Source organism: Equus przewalskii, chromosome 4 (genome assembly GCF_037783145.1).
Source record: "Equus przewalskii isolate Varuska chromosome 4, EquPr2, whole genome shotgun sequence".
NCBI classification, from domain to species: domain Eukaryota; kingdom Metazoa; phylum Chordata; class Mammalia; order Perissodactyla; family Equidae; genus Equus; species Equus przewalskii.
This window is the reverse complement of record NC_091834.1, coordinates 18,177,191-18,190,143: the sequence shown is the minus strand read 5'-3', so window position 1 is coordinate 18,190,143 and position 12,953 is coordinate 18,177,191. Positions and strand designations below refer to the sequence as shown.

General features: G+C 39.1%; 1 protein-coding gene across 1 annotated transcript in view; it reads right to left on the bottom strand.

Moving 5' to 3' along the window:
* Window positions 1-12,953, bottom strand: part of ABCA13 (ATP binding cassette subfamily A member 13) — a 415,069-nt gene that overhangs the window by 383,808 nt on the left and 18,308 nt on the right. The window contains exons 2-3 of the mRNA XM_070615568.1: window positions 10,654-10,747; window positions 8,635-8,758 (exon numbers count right to left, since the gene is read on the bottom strand). Coding sequence (XP_070471669.1) covers window positions 8,635-8,758; window positions 10,654-10,747 — 218 coding nt within the window. The remainder of the gene's footprint in view (window positions 1-8,634; window positions 8,759-10,653; window positions 10,748-12,953) is intronic.

Here is a 12,953-nt window from a genome sequence, read left to right as displayed (position 1 = left end):
AAAATCCTCAACAAAATTTTGGCAAACCGATTACAGCAATACATCAAAAAGATTATACACCATGATCAAGTGGGATTTATACCAGGGACACAGGGATGGTTCAACATCCGCAAGTCAATCAACGTGATACACTACATTAACAAAATGAAAACCAAAAACCACATGATCATCTCAATAGATGCAGAGAAAGCATTCGACAAGATCCAACACCCATTTATGATAAAAACCCTCAGTAAAATGGGTATAGATGGAAAGTACCTCAACATAATAAAGGCCATATATGATAGACCCACAGCCAACATCATACTCAATGGACAAAAGCTGAAAGCCATCCCTCTGAGGACAGGAACAAGACAAGGGTGCCCACTTTCACCACTCCTATTCAACATAGTTCTGGAGGTGCTGGCCAGAGCAATTCGGCAGGAAAAAGAAATAAAAGGAATCCAAATAGGTAACGAAGAAGTAAAACTCTCGTTGTTTGCAGACGACATGATCTTATACATAGAAAACCCCAAAGAATCCACAGAAAAACTATTAGAAATAATCAACAACTACAGCAAAGTAGCAGGGTATAAAATTAACGTGCATAAATCAGTAGCATTTCTATACACTAACAATAAGCTAACAGAAAAAGAACTCAAGCACTCTATCCCATTCACAATCGCAACGAAAAGAATAAAATACCTTGGGATAAACTTAACCAAGGAAGTGAAGGATCTATACAATGAAAACTACAAGACTCTCTTGAAAGAAATAGGCGATGACATAAAGAGATGGAAAGACATCCCTTGCACATGGATTGGAAGAATAAATATAGTTAAAATGTCCATACTACCTAAAGCAATATACAGATTCAATGCTATCCCAAACAGAATCCCAAGAACATTCTTCACAGAAATTGAACAAACAATCCTAAAATTCATATGGGGCAACAAAAGACCGCGAATTGCTAAAGCAATCCTGAGCAAGAAAAACAAAGCCGGCGGAATCACAATCCCCGATTTCAAAACATACTACAAAGCTACAGTGATCAAAACAGCATGGTACTGGTACAAAAACAGGTCCACAGATCAATGGAACAGAATTGAAAGCCCAGAGATAAAACCACACATCTATGGACAGCTAATCTTCGACAAAGGAGCAGAGGGCCTACAATGGAGAAAAGAAAGTCTCTTCAACAAATGGTGCTGGGAAAACTGGACAGCCACATGCAAAAGATTGAAAATTGACCATTCTTTTTCACCACACACCAAAATAAACTCAAAATGGATCAAAGACCTAAAGATTAGGCCTGAGACAATAAGTCTTTTGGAAGAGAATATAGGCAGTACACTCTTTGACATCAGTTTCAAAAGAATCTTTTCGGACACTGTAACTCCTCAGTTGAGGGAAACAATAGAAAGAATAAACAAATGGGACTTCATCAGACTAAAGAGCTTCTTCAAGGCAAGGGAAAACAGGATTGAAACAAAAAAACAGCTCACTAATTGGGAAAAAATATTTACAAGCCACTTATCCGACAAAGGGTTAATCTCCATAATATACAAAGAACTCACACTACTTAACAACAAAAAAACAAACAACCCGATCAAAAAATGGGCAGAGGACATGAACAGACATTTCTCAAAAGAAGATATGAATATGGCCAATAGACACATGAAAAGATGTTCATCATCGCTAATCATCAGGGAAATGCAAATCAAAACTACACTAAGATATCACCTTACCCCCGTTAGATTGGCAAAAACATCCAAAACCAAGAACGACAAATGTTGGAGAGGTTGTGGAGAAAGAGGAACCCTCATACACTGTTGGTGGGAATGCAAACTGGTGCAGCCACTATGGAAAACAGTATGGAGATTTCTCAAAAAGTTAAAAATAGAAATACCCTATGACCCAGCCATCCCATTACTGGGTATCTATCCTAAGAACCTGATATCAGATATCTCAAGAGTCCGTTGCACCCCTATGTTCATTGCAGCATTATTTACAATAGCCAAGACGTGGAACCAGCCTACATGCCCAGAAACTGATGATTGGATAAAGAAGATGTGGTATATATACACAATGGAATACTACTCAGCCATAAAAAAAGACGAAATTGGCCCATTCACAACAATGTGGATGGACCTCGAGGGTATTATGTTAAGCGAAATAAGTCAGTCAGAGAAAGACGAACTCTATATGACTCCACTCATAGGTGGAAATTAGTATATTGAGAAGGACATCTGATTGGTGGTTACCAGGGAAAAGGGGGGGTGGGGGGAGGGTACGGAGGGGGAAGTGGTGTACCCACAACATGACTAACAAAAATGTACAACTGAAATCTCACAAGGTTGTAATCTATCATAACATTAATAAAAAAAAAAAAAAATGTAATCCCAATCAAACTCCTCGCAGGATTTTTTGTAGAAATAAACAAGCTAATTTCAAATTTGTATGGAAATCCAAAAGGCCTAAAAGGGCTAAAATAATTTTGGAAAAAAGAACAAAATTGAAGGACTTATAATGCCTGATGTCAAGACTTTCTCTAAGGCTATAGTTTTTGAGAATACTGGCCTAAGGCTAGTCAAAAAGATCAGTGAAATAGGAGAGTCCAAAAACAGACCGATCTATTATTGTCAGATCAACAGGTTTTCAATAAAGATGCCAATTCAGTTTAATGGGCCTAGAATAATCTTTTCAACAAATTGTACTAGAATAACTGGATATTCATATGTAAGAAGATAAACCTCAACACTTAATGTCTCATCAAATACAAAAATTAGCTAAAAATGGATTGTACATCTGAACAAAAGCCTAAACTATAAAAGTTCTAAAAGAAATTATAGGAGGAAATCTTAATGATCTTCTGTTAGGCAAACATTTCTTTCTTAAAGAAAAATACAAAAAGCACAAGCAGAAACAGAAAAAAATTGATAAATTGTATTTGGAAATTGGAAAAACCTCTGCTCTTCAAAAGGAAAGTCACAAACTGGAAGAAAATAGTCACAATACATATTTCTGATAAAAGACTTATAACCAGAATATTTAAAGAGCTCTAAGAATTCAGTAAAACCAAAAGTTAAGTATTTAAAAATTAACTACAAAAAGATTTAAACAACCGCTTCAAACACAAAAACTTCAAATGAGCCAATAAACACATGAAAAGATGTCAACATCATTCATGATTAAGGACATGGAGGTTAAAACTACAATAAGATAACGTGACACAACCATTAGAATGGCTAAAATAAAGAGACAAGCACAATAGAAGTGTTGACAAGGATGCAGAGCAAACAGAACTCTCATATATTGATGGGAAGGTTGCAAAATTGTATGACCACTTTGGAAAACAGCCTGGAAATTTATTATACAGCTAAACATACACTAAACATTTATCCCAACAACTCCACTCCTAGGTGTTTAACCAAGAAAAATGAATATATCTGTCTACACAAAGACTTATTTTTTAAGTTCATAGCATCTTTATTTATAAATAGCCAAAACAGGAAATAACCCAAATGATCAGCAATGAGTGGTGAATGGATAAACAAATTGAGGCATATCTAGACAATAGAATAGTACTTTGCTATTTAAAAAGGAAGGAATTACTGATACATACAAAACATGGATAAATCTCAAAACATTTTGCTGGGTGAAAGAAGCCAGACACTAAAGACATATCTTGTATATGAAATTCAGTAAAAGACAAATCTAAATCTAATCAAGAGGACAGAAAGCAGTGTTGCCTGGGTCTGGATAGGGGGTAAAAGTGAGGTAGATTGGACTGGGATGGACCACAGAGAATTTGGGGGGATAATGGAAATGTTCTATATCTTGATCATGGTGGAGGTTACCTAGGAGCATAAACATGTCAAAACCTACTGAAATGTGCTCATAAATATTATTGTACAGATCAATAAAGTTGATTTTTAAAGGTTAATTGTATTTCCATAACATGAGGAATAATCAGTGACATACTTTTAAAAAGATACCATTTTCAGTAGCAAGAAAAATCAAAGTAACTAGAAAAATTTAACAAAGATACGCACAACCTCTATAGAAAAATATCATAAAGTTACGCTGAAAGACACTAAGAAAGACCTAAAAATGACATGATGTATCATGATCATGGGATTCAATGCAACTCCAATTAAAATCCCATTAGAGTTTTTTCATTGACTCTGACAACAAGTTTGTAAAATTTCTATGGAAGAACCAAATCTTCCCTAAAGGAAGAGAGCAAAGTAGGCATATTTACTGTATCAGACATCAGGACATTAGGAAGCTACGGTAAGAAAGACATTGAGGTATGGTTCAGGGACGGCTTGATGGACCACGGAAGTCAGAAACAGACATGGTGAATAGGAACACTTGCCTTATGTCAGAGTGGGGCTACAGATCAGTGGAAAATGGATGAATAGTTTATTGAGTGAAACTAAAACAAGTGCTTATTCAAATGGGAAAATGTAATTGGATCCTCACTATACCCTAGACGTAAAGCCAAGATGAATTCAACATTTATAAGTTGCGGGGGATCAGAATTGGCCACTGCAAAATGTGTCTCTGAGGCTTGATTATTTTTAAGAAAAAAAGACTCAGGAAGAAACTTTGACCTTACCCCTAACTGCCTAAAAGAATTTGAGACAGACAGCCTGTTCCAGGCAGGAGCTATCACCATAGAGAACTACAGTATAATATGAAGTAGGTGTGGCAGACAGGGAGGAACCAACAAGGCCCATTTGATCAAAGTCCTCTCCATGTCCCATTGTCCTGGCAAGGCATGGCAAACATTTGCTTTTCCCTCTCCATGTGAATTGCCTTCCTCCCCTATAAAGTCTCAAACCACTAACCCACACATCCTCTTGTCTTTAGCTGAAGACGGTATTTAAAACAGTGGCTTTGGCCATTTTGGTGAGTTACTCAGTCTTCCTGAGTTTCTTCTATGTATACATGGCATTAAATTTGTTTAATTTTCTCCTGTTATTCTGGCTCATGTCAATTAAATTCTTAGACCAGCTAGAAAAACCCAGGGGGTAGAGGAATATGCCTTCCTCCCCTACAATGTGAAAGGAAAAATGGTGATAACTTTAAAGATAATGTAGGAAATTATCCTTATGACCTAAAGCAGGGAAGAATTCCTTAAACTAAACTAAAATAATAAACACAGGGTAATAATATAAAACCAATATTACTGGGGGAGAAAATTATGAATAAAAAATAGCAAAACACTCCTGATTCCCCAAGTTCTTATATTCTACCAAGAGGCACCTCAGGCTGGGCACTAGAGCGATCCAGGGGACCAGCCCTGTAATGCGGTACACTGTGCACGGGTAGACAGGAATATCTGTGTTACCGCGTGATAAGGAGCACTTCCTCATCCAGGAAGTGGCCGAGTCAGAGAGGGGGCGCCTCTTGGCTCAGAGGCTGGTTTCTTCCCCTTGTGCATCACTCACACCTGTGAGCCAGCTCTTCGCTAACCTATTAAAAGGGGCCTAGAAATAAACCGGAGGACAATGCAAAATTGTCTTTCCTCGGTGGCTTCTTAGGAAGAGAAAAGGGGGCAAAAAGCCAGAGACTAAGCTAGAGGCAGGGCCAAGAGTCAATCAGTGCAACAGGCCAGACCCTCCAACTGGGTGTGAAAGGAAATACATCTATTTTCTTAAAGCTTCAATGTCCCCAGAAGGTGGTTCTGAGGGCACACCATCTCTGAACACCCTGACTGTGCTGCCTTCTTTTCCAAGGCCAGGAGGGGTCAGGGGAGGCAGAGAAGAAACCGAAACAGAATAAACCACAGTAATCCCTGATCTGGTGGAACAAGTCCAGGCAAGAGAGGATGTCAAGAAGGAATGACTTCTAACACTGTGCTCCACAGAGACGCCAAGAAGGAAGCTGCTCAGAGGCTGTGGAGTTTCCTCGGGAGGAGGGACCTGTGACCACTGGGGCAGCGGTCTGCCTATGGGAAGGGAGGAGGGAGGGGACAGTGATAGGAGAAAGGTTGGTGAAGCTGAGGAGGGGAAGGGAAGTACTGATAATCCTAGAAGGGTCCCAAGGGGTAGGGATGGGACAATGAGCACAGAAAGCATCCTTCTTAATTCTGCCTCTGGTGTCGGTCCTCCTCCATGTCAGAAAAGCCTTTTAAGAAACAAGGATCAAATTCTTAGCCACTTTGGATGGGCGAAGAGGATTCAGCTACTTGTAAAGAAGCTGGACCCAGGAATAGGGAAAATTATAAAATAGAGACTCTAAAGTTTGGAAAACAGTCTAAAACGTGTCTAAAGAGTGAAAAGCAAATCAAGAAGCCGAGAGATGAGGCAGCAGCAGCATGGAGCAAAGAAGACTGCGAAGCAGTGGGTGAGAAGCAGGTGGGGACAGTGAGATGATCCTCAAGGGATCTGAGCGTATTTGAGAACGGAGAAAAATAAAAATAAAAACATCGATGATAGTGAAGTGAGAATACTAGGAAATAACGGGGAATAATTATAAAGAGAACATTTTGAGGAGTTGCTGTTACCTTTACCTTAAACAAAACAGGAATGATTGCTCATACTGTGTGAGAATATCCACTTAATCTGCTGTCAGTCATGATTCATGTTTTTGCTCTGAAATCTTCTTGTCAGAGCTAAGGGGAAGCTCCGTAACAGAGCCAGGAATAAGAAAGTTGATTTTCATTATCATAACTTAGATCAGATGAAATTTGGGATTTCTGCCCAAAGTGAATTTCTCTCAGGGAATCATAAAGGTCTTGGAAATTCATAAACTAAATTAACCAAGATAATGTCCTAATAGACGTGAAATGAAAATTTTGCTTTCAGATATTTGTAAACTGAGACAGTTACAGCAAAGTAATCAGAAGTGAATATTTATTTATGCCTTTGAGGGTCATCTGAATTCATATTTGAACCAATAGGAAAACAAATGAGAAATGCTCAGCCCAGAGGCCAGGTCTGAAGCCAGAGGGGAGCTTAACTGTGTGCCTCTTTGCTCTTCCTGGTCCCTGCTTCTCTTCCTTCCTTCCTTATTCCTGACAATTTTCTTTCTCTGTTTCATTTTATGTTCCTCATTCCTCAGCCTCAGGCACTGCTGGACACGGGGGGCACTTCATTCCTGGTTACCAGAGTCAAAGGCTTCGTGGTGACGATGCTATGACACAGACTGTCATTCTCTGATGTGGCGTGAAGCTCTCTCACCAGGCGTATGTTATAATCCCAGAGCTTCAGCAAACTGAAGTGATAGCATTGAAGTGGAGGAGGATGGAGAAAAAAGGACAGAGTTCTTTCCTGATGTGGAAAAACATTTTATTATTCTTACAGCTAAAGTCGTAAGAATTTATTATTAACTCCCATCAGTGGAGAGCTTCTGCCCCATGCATTATGCTGGACATTTTATATATTTTGTCTTTAATTCTCACAACGCTTGAAGCAGGTAAGTGAGAAACTGAGATTCAGAGAGGTCAAGTAATCTGCACAGGGTCACAGAACTGAAAAGAAACAGGGCCAGTATTGTTTGGTGCAAAGCCCAACTTTTTCCACTTCTACATCGTTTAAATTTCCCATCCTGAGCAAGGAAGAGATACAAGAAAGACCTGAAATGGAAATGCAGGGAAGCCTCAATCTTCCGATCTTCTAATCTGCCCAGAAAGACCGAGGTCTATATACTTTCTTTTTCCACACACAAAAAAAGATCATCAAATATTTTAGGGTCACAATTTTAGACTAGTTCCAAATAATTTTATTTATATTATACTTTTATATGAACTATCTCAAAAAAACGTAAGCATTATTTATAAATATTGTACCAGATGTGTCCAAAATTATCTGGAAACTTTTCATTTCTTGTTGTAATTTAAGGTGAAAAATAAAGATCATATATTTTAACATGCTTTACATTTAATTGTCTTAGATTGTTCAGTACCTGGAAGCATAGATGAAACAAAACCAAGATACTTGATATATTCGATCTATCATGATAAATCAGTCACTTCCCTTTATCCCTAACTCCACTGAGAGAAGCTTCCGGAGCACTCAGGATCCTCTGAGTTAAATCCCCTTTACTATGACTCTTCTCAAATGAAATACCTCCTGCTCTTTCTTTTTGGTCTTCCATGTTAATTGGTGCCATAGGCAACCACAGGCACAGCTTAGCATCAAGAGAGTCAGGGTTAGTCCATTTAAGAGGCTAGATGGAGAAGAAAGAGGTGAATGACCATTGTTTTCATTCGATCTCAGCTGTGAACATGATGCTGGCCAAAAATAGCACAGTAGGAAACCCCAGTGGATGGCTCAAACAAATACCTGTTTTGGCGGCATTTGGCACCCAAATGAAAAGTTGGCTAAGCAAGTAATTTTGAAGTGAGAGTTTTAACCTACAGAAAACAAACTGTTACATGTAAACGGCATTTGCTAATCAGCAATCACTTTGTGCTTCTTAGAACAGCAGTGGAACGACCTCCTACCGGAAGCTAGCCAATACTTGGAAACATGATCATGTGAGTCTGAATTTAATAAAACTGATTTTTTTGTAACTCTAAATTCTGCACTTCTCATGATCTCTGACTTGTCTCAAATTTTGGGGGCTATCCTAAAAGCATCATGCCTGTTCTATGCATCAGGTTCCCATGAATTCTGAAAAGGATGTTTCTGTTTCTCTTACCGAAAATGGTGCTCCATTGACTCTGCATAGCTTACATTCCTGCACCTCGACCCAGTGTTGCAAAGAAGGCCTTGGACAAAGGGAAACACGCCCCGGCTGGGCAGATCCCGGGGTTGCAAATAACCTAGATGTAGATGCAAGAAAGAAATGAGTCCATACAAATGGTACCAGAAATGGCATTCCTAGTGAGTTAGCAAAGCCTTCTCTTCCCTAAGAATGTTCATCCACTCCAACACCCCCTGGCAATGGTAACACCATCCGAAATCTAATGGATCATGTCAGCCCCTCTCCTACCCACGTGGCAACAACATCTGTCACTCTTTGCCATGCCTCCTTCTCGAAATGCTCCCCATATAGACTCCATATTCTCTTCACTTCCTTCCACCAGGAGCATCTGGTGCTCCTGCTTGTCCCTCGAATGTACGCTTCTGGAGACCTTTGTCCTGGGCAATTCTCCTTCTTAAGTGGCCTCATCTACTTCCAAACCCAGGTGAGCTCAAGACTCGTAAATCTGACTGACCAGGCAGTCTCATGGATGGGCCTCTCAAATTCAGCATGACCACACTGAACGCAGCACCCTCAAGTCCCCTACTCCTGGGCCTCTTCAGTTCAGTGAGGGTGCGCTCTCCACCCAGCTGTCCCAGTTGGAGGCGTTCCTCTCCTCTTGACATCCAGGCAGTTATGCTTCCTGTCAATCCTACCTTCTTCTTTTCTTTTGAATCTGTCCTCTTCCTCCTGTTTCAGGCCATACCCCTGTCTTTCCTTGACACTCAAGAGCACCACAACTCATCTTGTGTTCTCCAGTGTTGATCCCTCTCATCTCAAATTCAGCCTCTACCAGCATCTGCACACTCATCTGATTATGACCTTGCTTAAAACCTTCCAGTGGCTCCTCAGTGCTCTTTCGGAGTTCACCATCATCAACATCATACAAAGTCCTTTATTGATTGGACCCTGCTTACTCCTCTAGTCATATGTCTGCATCTTGGTTGTAATAAACTCCTTTTAGCTCCACTTTTCCATACGCCATCGGCCTTGCCTAGATCATTCCTCCCCTGCACACCCTTACTCTGACAAACTTTCATATTGCCACTTCCTCAGAAGTCTTTTCCTAGAATGGATTGGCCGCCTTTCCCATGTGCTCACACGGAGCCTGTACAGAATCCCATCATGACACTTGTCCCACCTTATTGTAATAGTCTGACCCTACAGTGAATTCTGTAAGGGCAGTGAAAATACCTTGTCTACCACTTTGTTCTCAGCAAGGCCTGGGACGAAGAAGGCACTCAATACATATTTGCTGAATGAGTGAATAAATTAACTCACTATTTTGGATAGTGACATACTATTTTAGATAAATCCCATCCCTTAATAATCCTTTATTCATACAACATTTTCAGAGTTAATCACACATCCATATTTCAAGTGGTATAAGTCTGATAGAAACAAAACACACCATCATTTCTCAAAGAGGAATGCTGTTGAGGTTTCCAACGAGATAAACAAAATGGTCTTTCTGATAAAGCTCCTGGAGCAGAAGTAAGTAATCAAAAATGGTTTATCAGTGCATCACCATCATGATCATTGCCATCATCAAAATCATCATCATCATCACCATCATCTCCATCATCATCACCATCATCATCATCATCTTCACCATCATTATCACCACCACCACCACCACCATCACCACCATCAGTACCATGCTGGGAAACTGATACTCTGTCTATATTTTTAACGGCTTGTATACCTGTGCCCAAATTAAAGCAATTTATTTAGAAGGAAAAATCTAACTGCTAGATTGAGCAAACATGTGGAATATCATTCTTAAGAGCAAAAAGAAACTAAATTGATGCTTAGTGGCACATACCCCAGAAATGTAGCTATTATGATATTACAATAAATCCCTATCCATTCGTTCCACTCAGAATTTGGAGTTTATAGAGAAGAGAGGAAAGAGTGCTGTATTTTTCCTCCAGAGGTTTGTAATTCAAAAAGTGTAATAAAAGTACAACTCACAATTGTCTCTATGTCTGGGAGGTTCTTGAAAACGAAGGACTGTCAGAATCAAGAACAGGATACATGGCCAGAAGAATTCAGCAAGGGAAAGGACCTGGGGAAATTATCAAAAACAGAAACAGTGCTTGAATAAATTGCGAAGTATTACAGGTATCTCCACCTCTTGAAGAATGGTATAGAGGCCAGATCAGGCCTCCTTTGAAGGAGATCATTGTCATCCTACTACGTGCCTCTGAGACAATCACTTGAGGCAGGGGCCCACGGAGAGGGCCCCAGTTCACTTGTCGCCATATGCAGATTCACAACAGTGTTGCGCTACTCCTGCCAGACCTGGCCTCTGCTGATTTCCTTTGTTCCCACATTTTAATTTACTGCAGACTTCATGACACAAAAGGAATTAAACAAATAATCTCATCCATATGTCTCACACTCCAACAAATAAATTATTTTTATTTTTCAAATTAATTTAACATTCATGACTTTTCCATCCAAATAGCTATTTTTCTAGATAGGCAGGTGGCACACATTTAGCTTCATTTGATGAACGTTTTCCACTGTTGCCACATGAGGTTCGTAACTATCATCTAACTGGTTGCATAACACTCTTACCACATGGATATAACGTAATCCACATTCTTCTATCATTAAACACTTTTTGTGTATAAATAATTTTTATATTGAATTTCTTTCTTGAGATTGGAACAAGCTCCTAAAACTCAGGTTATTGGAGTCAAATCTCTTGACACAGACTAGAAAAGAGCTACCCCTAAGGATTGCAATAATTTTCATAACCATGAATTTTCAAAGTCAAAAGAAAAGGGACTGCCATTGATACAAGGAATTTAATTATTTGGGAAAGAAATATCCAAGGTATAGCCTAATGAAAAATTAATCAATAGAAAATTCCCATTTAAAATAAGATTATTGTCATTATTCTACACTTGTTTTTATGGTGGATAATGTTCTTCTCTTGACTTCTGCTCATGCCGTTTTACAAATAGAAAAGTTTATAGCTAGACACAAAGTAGGCAAAGCCTTCAATAATGCACAAAAAACCTGGAAAATCTACAGGGGAAGAAGTTGAAGATAGTCAACACGAAAGACGGTGTCTTATTATCTCAGACTCCAAGTTATAAAGCTTTGAACTAAAAGGAACTTCTATCACTTTAGCTCCTTCACTCTTTAAACTGCTCTGGCCAGAGCCTGCCTGTCCCAATCCTCTCGTAAGGTCCAGCAAACAGACCTGCACATGGTTCTAGGTGGTTTCACCGTCAGCATCTTTACCGCAAGCATGGTTGCCACTTAATCAATTGGCTGTAAGGCAATTTTGCCATAAAAGATAAAACCCGGAAAATTATAAAAGAGGGACATTAGAAAGGACACAGTGAAACATAAAAAAAAAAATAACGAAATTAAAAGGCTTTATTGCAAAAAATGAAAATGCAAAATTTTTGAATACATTTAAAGTGTGTGTGGATTCATGTCAATATTGCCCAAATAACTGATTTTGTTTTGTGGATTGCACCTAAGCACTTGGTTTTGAAGCCTTTTTGTTCACAATATTACACAGTTTTTTGCTTGTTGGTTTCTCTCTTCTTTTGGCATCTATCACACTTTTTCTTTATAGTTAAAATTTCTTTGTTCATTAAGAGAGGTATCAGCTTCCAAATACTCAGATGCACATTTGTAACTGAGCTTTGTATTGCTTTGTGAAGGGCAATATCGTCACCTTGTCACATGCGGATACAGGTTCCAAAGTTCTACGGGAAATGTGGAAGAAATGACCGTGCTCACCAAAGGATTTGCAAACTGATACGTTATCATTCTCTAGCGTAGTACGCAATCTGGCTTGACGTTCTCTTATTTGTACCTTTATTTGTATCTTTACACTCTCTTATTTTCACACTCCCTTATATGTCAACCTGTTATTTTATCTTATATAGCAAAATTGCCTTACAACCAATTATATGGCAAAGATGCTTACAGCAAAGATGTTACAGGGAAAACTACCGAATAGACGCTACATGTGACCAGATGAGGGTATGTGGCCTGAAACCATAAAGACAAAACATGAGTGAAAAAGACTATTTCAGTCCCTGGTGTAATTAAAGAAAGAAACTACCCTCTTTGAAACGATTCACGAGGAAGTATTTCTTGTGCCAGCAAGTGTCTCATTATGAACAGTTCTCCAACAAAGTGCTGAAATCCAATATCATACATCCTGATAATAGAGAAAATGTTAGCAGGAGGTCACCCTCTGGCTCAAAAGATCATAATCAAACCAGGAAGAAAGGTCGATA